Source organism: Micromesistius poutassou, assembly GCF_964030765.1.
Source record: "Micromesistius poutassou genome assembly, chromosome: 19".
Classification (NCBI taxonomy): domain Eukaryota; kingdom Metazoa; phylum Chordata; class Actinopteri; order Gadiformes; family Gadidae; genus Micromesistius; species Micromesistius poutassou.
In genome coordinates this window covers 4,495,578-4,511,135 of record NC_140289.1, presented here as the reverse complement: position 1 = coordinate 4,511,135, position 15,558 = coordinate 4,495,578, and the positions used below count along the sequence as shown (strand labels likewise).

Genomic DNA, 15,558 nt, shown 5'->3' with positions numbered 1-15,558 from the left:
TCTGGTCTAAATCCATCTCCCTCGCCCTTGTTTGTGATAGGGGTGGGGTGTGGGTGGGATGAGGGAGATCAATCACAGCTATTGTTACCCAGAGCAGCCTCTGACAGGGAAACCGTGCACCCTTCAAAACGTATTGGAGAGAGAGGGGAGGTGGGAGGGAGAGGGGGTGGGGGAGAGTCACACACACACACACACACACACACACACACACAGTGAGACACGGTGAGAGAGAGCGGGAGAGAGAGGGAGAGGGAGAGGCGGAGGGACACTCGCACACAGTGAGACACGGTGAGAGAGAGAGGGAGAGAGACGGAGTGAGAGGGGGAAAGAGAGGGAGAGCGAGTGAGGAAAGGCGGTTCAAATAACGACCCATTCAAATAAAAAAAGTGCACTGCGTTTCAGTATTCGGGTATTATTTTTGAATGCTTGCTGCAGTCATGCTGCTCAGCGAAAAAACAACCACAACGATGTGTGTTCTGGTCTATGCTGCTGTAAAGCACCCGTGATTAATTGCGCCTGCTCTCTTCCAAAGCAGAACATTTCAGGCTCAATTAACTCTGATGTACACCGCAGCAAAGCGCTGAGTCCCAGGGACGGAGGCCGCCATGCACCTGTGCATTGGCCCTGTGGCGTTGCTGCATTGTTGAACTGGGATGGGTGTGTTTAGAGATTGTTTAACCAGCACCCGACTCAATTTAAATGCTGTTGTTTGTTTGTGTGTGTGTGTGTGTGTGTGTGTGTGTGTGTGTGCATGCACATGTGTGTTTGTTTTGCAGATGACAGGCTTTTTTCCATCTTACGCCACCATAACTTCCTGAGAGAGATGGAGGGCATCGCTGTCTCAGGTGAGCTACACACCCTATACAGTGCATTAAGGGAAATTTTGCACTAAGTTTTGATGTCCATTAGCAGATATACAACTTAAAACTGACACAAACATAAAACTGTTTGATTTAAATTCAGCTTGTTTTATCATCGAGAAATGACTGAACTCAATGAAGTACAAATAATATATTGCTACATACATGTATTGTACACTTCATAAACTGCCTGACAATGCAGGCAGACAACCATTCTCTGAACTCCAACTTAATTCCCAGGGGCCAATACGAGGGCTCAACTGCATGGTGACATCATGGTGGCAGATCAGGTGACCAAGATCCCTCCAGGGACAGAGGATTCTGCTGGTGAGTTGGAACACCACTGGGGCATTCTTTGTAAAAATAGCAGTGTCAGCTCAGGCAACGGCGCTCATATATCCTACACAATAACCAGCTGGGATCTCACAGACCATGATACATGTACTGTTACCGGAATGTAGCAACAAAGTTTTGTTATGTAAAATACACTAAAGTATTATACATAGTATTTTTTTTTACTGCGTTGAACTTAACGTCATTCTCTTTGTTTTGTTTTGGGGAATTTAAAAATCTTTTCTCGTTAAATGTTAATAACTATGCAGTATATCTCCAGTCGAGTGAGCGTTCTATAAAAGTAAGGAAGGAAAGTACCTGAAAAAAGCTTGGATTACAACATTCCTTTTAAAACATCAAGGAAAGAGAGAGACTGAAAAAACGAGTGAGAAGGATGAAAGGGAAGGGGGAAATGTATTACTTTAGGTTCCGGCATAATGCTAAACGCTACTGCTGTATATCTTCCTCTAATGGAAGGCATGACTTCCATTTCCATCATGACAAACCCACTTCATTGCCTCAAGTGCTTTTTCATGTAAGCACCTCCTTTAAGCAATGTCCCTCCATTTCATGCCCTCCTTCCCTCCTTCCTTCCTTCCTTCCTTCCCTCCTTCCTTCCTTCCTTCCCTCCTTCTTTCCTTCCTTCCTTCCTTCTTTCCTTCCTTCCTTCCTTCCTTCCTTCCCTCATTCTTTCCTTCCTTCCTTCCTTCCTTCCTTCCTTCCTTCCTTCCTTCCTTCCTTCCTTCCTTCCTTCTTTCCTTCCTTCCTTCCTTCCTTCCTTCCTTCCTTCCTTCCCTCATTCTTTCCTTCCATACTTCCTTCCTTCCTTCCTTCCCTTCTTCCCTCCTTCCTTCCTTCCTTCCTTCCTTCCTTCCAGACCAATCCATGCTAGCGGCTCTGGGAGGTCCCGGGGAGCAATCCATCCTAGCCCAGAAGAGGAGGAGGACGGGGGAAGGAGACCACAAGGAGGAGGAGGAGGAAGAGAGGAAGAGGGCAGAAGAGTGGCAGGAGCAGAACGAGACGGGCGGGAAAGGGAAGGAGAAGGAGAAGGAGGAGGCGGAGCGTAAGAGCCGAGGAGAAAAGGAGGACTCGGATGAACGGATCTCCTCCTGGATGGCCGACAGGCCTGAGAAAGGAAAGCATCCGATCGAATTTGGAGAAGGAGCAAGAGGAGAAGATGGAGTGTATGAGGAGAAACGTAGCCACGCTGAAGATCGCTCTCAGGAGGAGCTGGGAGTGCGTCATGTGACCAAAGAGAAGAAAGGCAAGCTGTTTTGCTTCAACGTGTTATTTTCCCTTGTTGGCCTGCGTCCTTGTTTACTATTTAGTCATGAAGCAGTAAGATCACACTTTTATCCAAAGTAGTCACTCGCTGTGAAATCAAATTGGTCTCAGATAAATACACTTTATGAAATTGAACAAATATACTGGTTAATTTAATGAGAAGTCAGTAGAACAGTAGAACTGATTGTACTGAATAAAACACCTCTCAAATATTTTAATATATTTATGAGTATCCAAACCGTAAATCGTTAGTCGGTTTGTTAAATGTACTGGGGGGGATATCAAAAGAGACAAATATCTGTGCTCTATCAAGAGAAGCATCAAACAAAGCTAGGTATGTGCTCCCCAAGACAAAGCGATGGATGGCGCGCGGCGCTGCACAGATGATGAATCTGATGCTTTACTCTCCACAGTGGAATCTAATATAATCCAGAAGGCCCACTCTAGAATACCAATGAGCACGGCGGTCCGTGGGGTGCTGTCGCTCCTTATCTCACATCAGTGATCTCCAGCGGGGAAACAAACCCTCTGCATTCAAAAAGGGGGATGGTCTTTTGTGATTTTTTGCAGAGGTAAAATAATTGACTAGAGCAGGAAAAGCTGCCAGCTGGCATGGGGGCCGTTTCATTATAAGGAGTGAAGAGTCCTGCTGATGGTGGGGAATATTGAGAGAGAGAGAGAGAGAGAGATTGAGAGAGAGAGAGAGAGAGAGAGAGAAGGAGAACGATTAATCAATAACATTCTTCAACCGTAATCTCCTCTTGCTAGATGATGACTCCAACCTAACGAGGAACTCCCACGACGCCAAATCTGAAGAGAGGAAGAAGAAGGCCTTTGAGGAGGAGGAAGAGGAGGACGAGGAGGCTCTGAATAGAACCAGATCCACGCACCTGCCTCACGGTGCCACGGCAACCGAGGAGGAAGACGAGGAGGAGGAGGGGGAGGAGGTGAGGCGAGGGAACGATTTTGCCCGGTGGAGCCGACAGGTCAAGAGGCTCCCGATGAGGAAGAAGAACGTGTCTGAGAAGGAGGAGCAGGAGGAGACGTCCTCGTCTCAGCAGGAGGTGGCGCACCACTCCAGGGAGACCGCCGCCGCTGCTGGGGGAGAGGAGGAGGAGCGGGAGGAGGAGGAGGAGCAGGGGGAGGAGGTGAAGAGGGCCGAGCTCCAGAGGAGCCGCGAGGAGAAGGAGCTGAGGAACATGGCGCTCCACAGGGCGCCGGAGGAGAAGAGGGGGTTGGAGGAGGAAGGGAGTGCCATCAGGAAGTCAGAGGTAGGTTTCTCCGTTTCCTGTTTCCTGTCTGGAATCGCTGAGTCATGACTGGTGATGTCGTCTGCTCAGCTTGCTTGTTACGTCTGGTTATTTTAGACCTGTACCCTGTCACTTTTTAACTGCAGCCGTCACTGCAGTTGAAAAAAACTGGAAATTCTCACATTCTCACTTTTGTCGACACGCCAACTTAATTTTGTAAGAAAATACTCCTTGGACCATGGATGGCTCATCGTTTTCTTCCGAACGAGATGTTCAGAAATGTTAAACTTGTTGGAAAAGATACATAACATAAAGTAGTTATAGTACCAATATTTGTACATAGCACACCAGTGGATCAGCCAGTGTGTGGTAAAAATGAAATGTTACTTGGCTAATGGAAAATAGAACATATTTATTTTTCATGTGCCAAGTTTGCATCTTTATTGGTTTCAAAGAAACATAATTGGTGATATAAGAAAATCTTCCCCATGGTAGAATAACTGTAGTGTATCCTCCGGCATGGCCCAGTGCTGACAGAGAGAAAGTGATGGAAAGACTTTTGTTAGTGGGCGGTGATAGTGCTGCAGTGTGTGTATCTGTGTGTTTGTGAGTTTGTGTTTGTGAATGTGTGTGTGTGTGTGTGTGTGTGTGTGTATGTGTGTGCGTGTTTCTAATGTGTCTTTGTATGTGTGTGTATGTGTGTGTGTGTGTGTGTGTGCGTTTTTTGGATACTGTAGGAGTATTTTTGAAAGTATCTCTCTCTCTCTCTCTCTCTCTCTCTCTCCCTCTCAATCACCAGGAGCCAGAGATAGCGAGCCTGGCAGCTATCGAGTCGGAGCTGGAGAGCGTCGCTCAGAAGCTTCACCAACTGAGGCGAGGCTGAGGGGTCCCTGGTGGCTGGCCGTGAGGACACCGCTTTCCTCTTCTCCCTCTTCAGCTCCTTCATCTTCCTCTTTCCAGGTTGCTCCTGCTTGTGTTTAGCGGCCTATCTCTCTCTCCATGATGCAGACAGGGTGTGGTCGGGTTGAAGGAGACGTGGGGGTGTTTTATCTTTGGCTAGGTCTGGAGGATGCTGACTCCTGCCCCCCCCCCCCCCTACATTGCTATTGCCTCCGCTTGTTTAAAAGAGCATAGTTGCAAAGTCACAGCTAGATAGCGACCCAACATGACGAATATAAGAAACAGCACAGAGCGTTGTTGTTTCTTTCTGTATGACGTTATGTCATCATGGAGCCTATACTACATGTTAGTATATTCATATGCTAATTGCTACATGCTGTTTTCTTGTTTTCAATAGCTTTGGAGTGTCACTCCCTCACTCTTTCACTTCAGCTGTTAACCCTCCATGTCTCTCTCTCTCTCTCGCTTACTCTCACTGTTTCTAGTTTCTCTATTTCTCTCTCTCTCTCTCTCTCTCTCTCTCTCTCTCTCTCGCTCTCTCTCTCTCTCTCTCGCTCTGTCTCGCTCTCTCTCTCCCTCTCTCCCTCGTTCTGGCTCTCTGGCTCTCCCATTGCTTTAGTGCAAGTACCTTGCCTGCTTCTCGAATAATGCCAGCACTTCACATCGATTCATGAGAAGAGTATGAGCGTTGTTAGATTCATCACATGTTAAAAAAGTAGAAATGTACAGTAATTTCCTAATCAAATGTACAAAGCTATTGATTCTTACGCATGGCTATGCTTATGTGTAATAGCTACAACTGAAAGCCAAGGCAATAATTGGACATTTTTAGCCAACAAATGAGTGGATTGTATTGTTTAATTGTATGCGATTTATGTAGGAAAACCAAATAAATTGGATAATTATTCTGGTGGAACAAAACGGTTTGGTAAATCATTTTGACTGTCTGAAAACAATACCAAGGCTAAACAATTCAATAGCAAACAGGTGATTATTTTTGATATATATACTGTATATATATATATTTTTTTTTATATATATATAATATATAAACCTAAAAGATTTCTGACCACATATTATTTAAAGTAAGCTGTACAAGCAAACATTATGCTAGATGATAAATAAACACTATTAAACTATAACACAATAGTCCTCATTGTAGACAAGACATATGAACGTATTGACACTAGATTTGGTTGTGTTTGTCTTGTTGCTGAGCAGTTGAGAAGATGAGTCACCATAGACACACACACAGTGTTCAAGTTGGAGCCGTTCCCAAAAGAGCAGATAGTAAAATATTTAAAGACATAAATAAATATTCAAATATTACATGACTACATAAAAAACATTTTGGCATAGCACACCATTACATAACAATTTATAGTTTCAACTTTACTGTCATGGAAAGTAATAAAAGGTGTATTTTTGTATTTTATTGGTATAGCAGTGGTATAGAGTACATAGATGTGTTTTAGAGTGACCACTAGATAGCGACATAGAACACATGTTTATTTATTTTTTTACCTTTTCCGGCCATGAAGGCTTCTCTGAATGAAAGGCTTGTGCAACAAGCTGACCTCTTGCCAGTGTTTCTAATAGTAAAATAGCTTTATTCATGACGTTTTTTAAAACGGAAAACATATTTGAAACTGAAGTGCCGCATAGAGGTCAGTGCAGAAACCCTTGACACCCCCCCCCCCCCCCCCCCCCCCCCCCCCCCACACACACACACACACACACAAACTTAAAGTCATGCTTAATGAAGACCAGAATTCACAAAAACAAATATACACATAACATGTATGAACATAAACACATCCAGTCTTTACACATAGGCCTACAAAGAAGCCAAGTGTAACCCACCATACACCTGGCCTGTGTATCAGGTTGATGTGTAACCCACCCATACACCTGGCCTGGTTATCAGGTTGATGTGTAGGACCAACTCATCAGTCTCAAGCAGTGTGCGAAATACCCTTCAATATTCGGGGGGGTCCCCATCTCCCGTTTGTTGCGCAATATCGATCTAAATTTTTCTCATGCAGTAGGCCTATAGCATACTTAGCAGACGTCAAGGCGCAAAGTCAAAGTACTTTGTGGGCGGTTCTATGGCGCTGTTGCTATTATGACAGCTAGATAAATTAGCTTTGCGCCCGGCGCAAATCTAAAATGGGTTGGGCTGAAACCCGTAGGTGTGTTTTGGGCGTAACATGCAATAAACCAATGAGAGTGGCATCTCCCATCCCCTTTAAGAGCCAACGCATTTTGACGCATGAGTTTCTCGTCAAGTCGAGACTTGAGACTTGACGAGACTTGACGAGAATTTTTGACAGCGCGTTTGCATTCTCCGCTGAGACAGATGCATGACCACATGAATTTCAAACTTCAAATGGCTCAGTTTATGGCCAAATAATAACATAATTAACACATGGAATAGCGTTTTCTTCTCCAACTTCAGAAACACTGATTCGTCATGTAAATTGCGGCAAAGACAACTTAAAACATATGCGGACGCGGTCCTCGATGGCCGCAACTGTGGGTCTATTTAATGATATGCGGCAATACATTAACAAACATCGTTTGTTACCAGTATTGTATACATTATCGTTGTCGACTTGTGTTCATAATATGAAGGGCAGTTGCTAGGAATTCTGGGCCCCCTGAATGAATATCGGTGTGGGCCCCTCTACCCCATTCATTTCCACCTTAAATGTTCTTGTTTTTCAGTGTTCTTGACGGTGCCTGGTGTAATACACCCAATTTGTTTCCTTTTTTACATTTAACGACTTAACAAGTCAGAGTATTATTATGTAGCCTACATTATGTATTATTAATTGTCTTATTCTCATTTCCCTGATTTGCAACACGTTATTACACCTCTGATTGCAAATACATTTACCACTCAACAAATAGGTGTGGGTATTTTATTGTATTTAACAATCAAGCACTGATATGCAAAAAACAAAGTGTCCTGGCTCAAGTCCACAGGTAAATATGTAGCATTTAACTTAAATGTGCAAGTGAAACAAAGAGCACATGGAATACGTTGTTGTAAAACAAATATCAAAAACAACAAGCCTCATCTAATCTCAATTAAAGTTTAAATTGGATTGTTTGTTCACTGTAAGTCTCATCGCTCACTCACTTCCGATGAGGAAGAACTATGGGAAGAACCAGGCACGTGCACACATAGGGCCCTAGGGGTGCTTGAGCCCCTGCCCTTTTTGCCTCGTATTAAAAAGTGCCCTCTGAGTGTTCTTCAACAATTGCGCCCGCAAAAGTGCTCGTCCGCGATCGAACGCCCCCCCCCCCCCCCCCCCCCCCCCCCGTTAACAATCGCGCCCGCAATAGCGCTCGTCCGCAATTCCAACCCCCCGTTAACAATAGCGCTCGTCCGCGATCCAACCCCCCCCCCCCCCGTCAACAATCGCGCCCGCAATAGTGCTCGTCTGCGATCCAACACCCCCCGCCCCCCCTGTCAACAATTCGGCACCTGCCCCTTAAAACTCCTGTGCACGTCCCTGGGAACTGCGGTGTGGACCAAACCATTTTTTAAGAAGGGGCCAAGGGGATAATTGAAATTATTGAAATTAGAATATTGTATGATTTGTGGCTTTGTTTTAATTCGGATTCATTCATATGAATATATATTAGTGTATGCATAATCATTTTGTCATAGAGGCTACTGGGGGCTGTGTGTGGGCCCTAGCGGGCTGTGGGCCCTTATAATTGTCATAACCTTTCCCCCCTATACGACGGCGCTGATTAATATGCATGTGTCCCCCTGTTAATATACATCGCAATGGACTGCATTATGTGTTACGTGTTTAATTTGCGTGTGTTTAGACAGATGTGTGTTTAGCACACACACGCGCACCAAGCATCACCCGCATTCATTCATTCTTTTAAACACTCACTCGCGGTAAAACTATGTTTTCTCACGATCAATACTCATCAATCCTAAAAGTAATGGGCTTGTACACGATGTCTGGGTCAAGAACATACGTGTTTGCTGTACGGTGTTTGCAGATGCATTGATTTAAAAGTACAACTTACCGCTGTATCAGCTGTTCTTTCCCAAATCATTTAATCAATCATTTACCCTAAAACTAGTTTTTGTTTTGGAAGCCTGGAATATACTTTGCTCGAATGTCTTATGGTTATTATTATTTTAACGCATGGCATAGCCTACTATACTTCATTCATGTTCATTCATGCAGCCCTATGGAAAAAAATGTTTCCACAATCCACACGCTATTTCTATGCAGTTTCACACGTATGAATAATCTTTGACATAATATTTTATAAAAAATATATATATATATTAAAAAAAAAAATTTATAAAAAAGAAATTATTAAAAAAAATGTATCTAAAAAAATAAAAATCAAAATAATAAAAAAAAATCAAAAAAAAAATTATGAAAAAAATAATTGCGCGCAAATGTTTTTTTTTGGACCTGCGCGTGCATTTTTTTTTTGGACCTGCACACGCATATATTATTTTGTACCTGTGCGCGCATATTTTTTTGGACCTGCGCGCGCATGTTTTTTTTTTTTACCTGCGCGCGCAGGTCCAAAAAAAAACATTTGTGCGCAGGTCATTTTTTTTTACATTTATTTATTTATTTATTTTTTTTTTTTCGTCGTCGTATTTCGTTGTAGTGTGTGTAAGCGTAGGCTATTGTAGTTCTGAGCTGAGGGGTGTTCCACAAAGCCGGTTTTATCACTTACCCAGCTAAGTTAACCCAGGGTTAGCGGCAACCCTAGGTTTTCCGTTCCAAAATGAACACGGTATGTAAGTTGCTATAGAAACATATGCTCTCAATCAAACCTGGTCGGAGCAGGTTTTGCGCAGGTTAAGTTTGGAAGATAACCCGGTTTTGCTCAGAGTAGGCTATTTAAACCCGCGTTTATCGCAGCTTTTACGTGTTCGCCTATTGATATCGGAGCGCAAATAATTTGTGCAATTCACAGAGAGAATTAATTAGACCATGGCACGACATATTGTCCTTTCCGGATGACTTTTTGCTGGAGAGATATAGTTTTTCACGTGATTCTTTGATATATTTAAATTCCTAGCCTTTTCCAACCCTACATTGCAAATGTTACCAATCGTGGATCTGCCCTCAGTTCACTACAAACAATTTGCATAGCTTTCCGTTTTTTTGCGACGGGTAGCTTTTTGTACAGTGTAGGAGATGCTGAGCACACAAAGCTACAGTCTGCCACTCAGTGCGTCTGTCTTGCGCTGAAGCGGTTGTTGCGTAACTTCATCGTTTTTCCAGGCCATAAACCCACGAGACGCATGAAAATGGAGTTTCACCAACTTGCAGGTCAGCATTATCTACTTTAAGTGTTCCCAAATGGCTCCTTGTTGACTTTTCATCTGGGTGTTATATTTCAGGATTTCCTAATGTAATTGGGTGCATTGATGGCACACATCCAATGTGAGCAATACATTTCAACAGGGTGCGTTGCATTATGAACATATCATAGACCTCATATAATTGTTGTGCTTGTGCAAGATAGCTCAAAGTTTGTATTTGATCGCAGGGCAATTCGATGGGGATCTCCTAGGAGATCAAGGGTATCCATGCCTCCCGACGCTCATCACCCCGTACCCTAATCCCGCTCCTGGACCACAGACAACATTTAACCTGGCACACAGCAGAACCCGCGTTAAGATTGAAAATACATTCGGGATATTGAAGTCCAGATTCCAATGCCTACGTGGACTAAGAGTTTGTCCGGAACGGGCATGCGATGTAATTGTTGCATGCGCCGTCCTCCACAATATAGCCACTCTGCGCAAAGAGATGCCTCCCCACTTTACCCGTTCCTCGAGGAGGAACACATTCCGCAAATGTTTGTAAGGGCTGACAAAGGATGCGAGACCACATTTGCAGAAATCGACGCAAAGTCAATTGCACCGGGCGCAAGAGATAGGGCCCTTCTTCTGTTTGGCGCACATGGCTAATTTGCATACGCGCACAGGACTGGCTGGCTCGGAAGAAATAGAACATATTTGTGAATAAATGTTTAAAATTCTGAATACTGGACACGGTGAGCTTAAACACATTTAAATGACCATTAGTGACAATAAAAAAAATATATATATTTTTTTTGACGAAATTTGAGACCCCCTTCAAATTTTGCTTTTTGCTTTTTGATTTTAGGACACAGTTTCATGTTTGTTACTTTTCTGTTGGAGTTAATAATATATTATAGATTCTATATATTATAGGTACTTTTCTAGATTCAAAAGTACAAGAGTGAATAATTGAAGCCAATCATCATGTTTGTATAAAAAAATATAGCACTTTATTTCCAGCTACAAAGGTGAAAACATGTAACTCTCTGTCACACTTCTCAATAAAATAGTAAAAAACAGTAGACAAAAACAAAAAGACACTTTCGGTACATAAAGTGGAGGACCAAACAACATGGGTCATCCTTTTAAATTAACTTCTCCTGTACAAATATATACATCATTTACACAAAGCAAAAGAAATGTAACAATTCTTCCAGTCATTTTTTTTCGTTGTACAAAATACAAACTTTGTTCCTTTCCTCTGACCTGAAATTAGTAAAAGTCAACACGTCTTTCCGTTTTTTGTTTCTTTTCTCAGTGCCGTGGCAAAGCCTTAAGGGAAAGCAAGCGAGCCTTGTTCCAATATGCGACCCTAACGCCATCACTCTACCCGCTGGGCGTGCCGGGGGGCGCAATTGCTGACCTCTCCCTCACACATTCCCCGTTCTCCAAATCGCCACTAGACACAGAATGAGACAAAGCCGCCATTCAGGCCTCTGCTACCATAGGTGCATAGACACACACTCTCTCTCCCGCTCGCACATACTCGCACACATACACACATACATGACACACAAACAAACACTAACAAGGACACATTCAGACCTGTTTGTACAGGGGAAGACTGGCTTTTGCTTATCCCTCTGCAGCTGTTTAAAGTTAGGTCTGGTCTAAAGGGGGGGAGGGGGAGGGTAGGAAGGGACAGGGTAAGGGGGGGGTGGGGTGGGGGGGTATCCCACCTAAATAAGGCGGGAGGTCAAATTTCTGGACGAAGTGTACACGAGAACGGACGGGTTTTACATACTGTAGTAGGACGGTGACAGTAGGGGGCGGGTGGGGGGGGGGAAGTTCTAGTGCAGGGTTTTTTACTTTCTTTGGAGCTGCTAAGCAGCCCTCAGTCAGACTCTACGAAGAGGCCGGTGTCACCGTAACACACGGTCGTGTCAGGACGGCCTCGATACAACGACAGATATGATACGTTTTGGCTAGACGCAAAAAAACAAACAAATAATATACTGAGCTGCAAAAAAATTGCGATGTAGAGTTCTGTTGTTCGTGCGTTTGTTTTTTCATTTTTTCTTCGTTTTTTTCTCTTATCAGGTCTAAAGTTCAACCTGTGCTGTGCCTTAGGCCATGTCTCCCATCATCTTCTTGTAGTACATGGACTCAAAGATGTCGTTCTCGCCGGGGCAGTTGTGGTGGCAGGCGCAGGACTTGATGAACATCATGTGCTTCTTCATCACTTGCCCGTCGGGACACTTGAACTCCATGGGCAGGGTGGTGGTTCTGTGGGGGGTGCAGCAGCGGCCGTCCAGGCACACGCCGCAGAACTTCGGCCTGTAGGACTTGGTGGTGGTGCAGCCGGAGATCTCAAACTTCATGGGCTTGGAGACCCTTGGGGTGCGGATGCACTTCTTTCCTTTCTGTTGGCAGAGAAAGAAACAGAGACAGACAGGTCAGTGAGACTCTCAATGGGGGTGGACTGGTGGCCATTTTGGATCCATCCGGATTGTAAACTTTCTGTGGAGTTTTGTGTGGAGTGGGCTGGGGTCGAGACTCACCCTGATGCTCTGCTCCAGGTGAGACTCGCAGGGTCGGACCATGCACAGCCGGGTCTGCTTCTCCAGACGGCACTCGCGGTTGTCGTTGGTCACCCGGGTGGAGATACCCAGGCCGCAGGTCTTGGAGCAGGCGCTCCACTCTGTGGTCTGAACCAGGCAGTTCTCCCTCATCATGGAGGGGTCTGGGCCGAAGGTCTCCTCCTCTCTGTAGGCTGTGGGGTTAAACAGAGGGAACAGGGTTAAAAAGCTGCACCGACATGTAGTGAGCATAATCACTTCAATGTACAAGTGGACACTAGAATAGAAGCTGCTGTGACAATCTACAAACTCACCGGCCAAAGCAGAGCCCATGAAGCTGTTGTGGGTGTAGGGCGAGTCGCACACCCACTCCTCGCAGCACTTGCCGGCCACCTTGACGCGTTTGGGCATGGGGCAGTCAGGGCTGGGCAGCCTGACGTCCATGGAGCACAGGGGCACGCAGCCGATGGCGCCGTCCATACAGGTGCACTGGTACTTGCAGCTGCTCTGGAAGGACTCGCCGCTCTTGTACACCATGCCACTGAACACACAGGTGGCTCCGTCCCTGGCTGGAGAAAACAAGAAGAAGACCGGGGTCAGTCCTCATGCGAAGGTTTAAGGCTTAAGACGAATAGGGGAGTTTGAGCCTCTTTGAGACTCTTCCACCGATGACTGAAGGAGTTGCATGTTTGTGATAACTCACCAGCACACACTCCGATCCTTCTGTTGATCGGTGCCCCTCCGAAGTCACAGTAGAGGCCCCGGTGGGGGTCGCAGATGTCCCTCTCGGTGCACAGCTCTCCCATCTGTTTGGCGCACACCCTGCAGCAGCCACACCTGTCCATCACCAGGCTCACTCCCAGCGGGCACTCAGGGGGAGATGAGGGGCAATCACACTGGCCCGTGCACTCTTGGCCGGCAGCCTGCACACAGAGAGGAGAGAAGGGGGGGACACAAGGTGAGATACACTGGATGGTTCAACCGATAGAGTGAGGTCCATGGGTGTTTGTGCCCATGGTGAGCTTACACGTTCAGGAACAGAGATGCTGTCCTGTGCTATGTTCCTTGATGGCATATCAATGTACAGTAGACTATGGAAAAGAGTTGAGCTCGATAGTCATGCAAGTTTTGAGACTGTTGAGATTCTCGAGAGACTGGATGTTCTTGTCCTCTCTTTGTTACTCACAGTAGTATTATAGTAGTAGAAGTAATAGACTGAACCACTGCGAGAAACAGCTTTGTATGTACAACACTCATTTCGCTGTGGAGTTGTCCAAATCGAGTGAGGAACTTACCATGTAGGAGAGCAGGAGGCACAGGAAAGGCAGCAAAATCACTCGGGTCATTCCTGGAGACATCTTTTCTTTTTCCTTAAAAAAAAGAGCGTTTAGAGAATCTTCCCAAAAAAACTTCCTTTCGTCTTAGGTTCAGGTATTCAGCTGAGGAGCCGGGAGTTCGGTAGGTATCTCAGTGTCGGATCAAGCTGATCTCGTCAGTTTGCTTCCTGGCTTTTTCGTTTTTCTCCTTGTGTTTTGGGTTCTCTTCTCTTGGTGCAAGCTATGAGGTTAGCTTGAGTAGAGGAGTCGTTCTGATCTTTGACTGCAGAGAGCTGCCTCCTTTATACACGCTGGCCCTGCTGCGCGTCACTGGGGATGAAGAGGGGAGGTGTGTGAGGGCGGGTGGGAGTAGGGGTAGGGAGGGGGGGGGGTGCTTGGTGAATGGAGAGTCGGCCCCCTTAGACAAACATGGACATAGCTGGCATTCCTTCCCTTGCTTCCTGCCCTCTCCGTTCCAGACATCCCACATTCCTGCTGTCTGAAGGCAGTGCTCCGATGCCCGGGCCAAACAACCACAGCCCTCTCCCCGGGGGCTTTCATCTGGGGAGGGGCGGGGGGAGTCTGGTCGGACCCCACACTGGGCATTCCTCAACACTGACTTCACAAACAAGACAGCCGGTACCCTATAAATATTAGCATTTTGAATATACACTATGTGTATGTAGACATATATGTTTTTTTCAAAAGAATGTTACATGACTCAAACAACAGGTTGAAAACTAAATAATGGATGGGAAGGGGGGGGGGGGGGGGAATAAACAAACGTAATCTCCAAAAAATATGGAATGACTTTGGCATGAATGTTGTATTCATCTCTCATTGGTTCAACATTGAAATCATGACAATGTGTTCCCAGATGAAAGGTGTCCTGTGTTAAACGTGTTGATGGCAGCTGGTGCTCCTCGGCTGAGCTCCAGGTCCCCGAGTGCTCTCTCTCTCTCTCTCTCTCTCTCTCTCTCTCTCTCTCTCTCTCTCTCTCTCTCTCTCTCTCTCTCTCTCTCTCTCTCTCTCTCTCTCTCTCTCTCCCTCCCTCCCTCCCCCCTGGTCCCACAGCAGCAGCCCAGAAGACGTGGGAGGCCACTATGGTCCTGTAACAACTATGTCACCCGTAGATCTATGGAGGCCGGCCCTGGAACAGCACCGTGGCATTCCTGTGCGCTGACATCAGTGGCTGATACAAGGACGATCTGGGGAGTATGAGCAAGGCGGAATAAGGACCCTGAACAGGTTGAGTCTCCCCCCACCAACACACATGCACACACACACACACACACACACACACACACACACAGTCACGCATACACACGCACGAGCACCCACGCATACACACACATACACACACATACACACACAAAGGGTTTTACACACAAATACACACACACACACACAAAGGGTTTTACACACAAATACACACACATACACACACTCGCACACAGATACACACACACACACGCACACACACACACACACACACACACACGCACACACATACGCACAAACACAGTTACTCCCACACACACAACTGCCTCTCTGCACTGAAGATGTTCTGTACTCTAGGGCTTTAACGGGGAGTAAGAGGTTCATTCATGATTTCCAATTCACGTTGAGATAAATTATGTGTCTGATACGGATGTAGAAAAGTGGAATTGGGCTGCCTTTGTGCTTTTTCTCGCCAGCCTAAGTGCGTCACTTAGGAAATACAGT

General features: G+C 45.6%; 1 protein-coding gene and 1 pseudogene across 3 annotated transcripts in view; one reads left to right on the top strand and one right to left on the bottom strand.

The window, feature by feature from the left end:
• The window catches only part of LOC311364263, a 7,790-nt pseudogene extending 2,744 nt beyond the window's left edge, over positions 1-5,046 (top strand). The window contains exons 3-8 of the transcript XR_014684215.1: positions 777-845; positions 1,101-1,187; positions 2,071-2,457; positions 3,246-3,541; positions 3,629-3,748; positions 4,527-5,046. The product of XR_014684215.1 is annotated as an uncharacterized misc_RNA (transcript). The remainder of the gene's footprint in view (positions 1-776; positions 846-1,100; positions 1,188-2,070; positions 2,458-3,245; positions 3,542-3,628; positions 3,749-4,526) is intronic.
• A 5,892-nt stretch (positions 5,047-10,938) lies between these two features.
• Positions 10,939-14,086, bottom strand: ccn2a (cellular communication network factor 2a). 2 transcript variants are annotated; one of them, XM_084484145.1, is made up of 5 exons: positions 13,813-14,086; positions 13,221-13,440; positions 12,832-13,086; positions 12,500-12,711; positions 10,939-12,361 (listed from the first exon to the last, which is right to left on the bottom strand). In XM_084484145.1, exons 1-5 carry the CDS (start codon positions 13,873-13,875, stop codon positions 12,065-12,067), a joined length of 1,047 nt encoding a protein of 348 aa, XP_084340271.1. In that variant the 5' UTR covers positions 13,876-14,086; the 3' UTR covers positions 10,939-12,064. The 2 variants fall into 2 exon arrangements, with proteins under 2 accessions (XP_084340271.1, XP_084340270.1); XM_084484144.1 differs by having other exon boundaries at positions 12,500-13,086.
• Between the last annotated feature and the right edge of the window lie 1,472 nt (positions 14,087-15,558).

What these genes read in the sequence shown, in the direction of transcription:
- ccn2a (XM_084484144.1), bottom strand. Translation starts at nt 13,875, where the DNA reads ATGTCTCCAGGAATGACCCGAGTGATTTTGCTGCCTTTCCTGTGCCTC. An exon ending in GCCTCCTGCTCTCCTACATG is followed by an intron (nt 13,441 to 13,812) that starts GTAAGTTCCTCA and finishes CTCTGTGTGCAG; the next exon opens with GCTGCCGGCCAAGAGTGCAC. An exon ending in AAGGATCGGAGTGTGTGCTG is followed by an intron (nt 13,087 to 13,220) that starts GTGAGTTATCAC and finishes TGTTTTCTCCAG; the next exon opens with CCAGGGACGGAGCCACCTGT.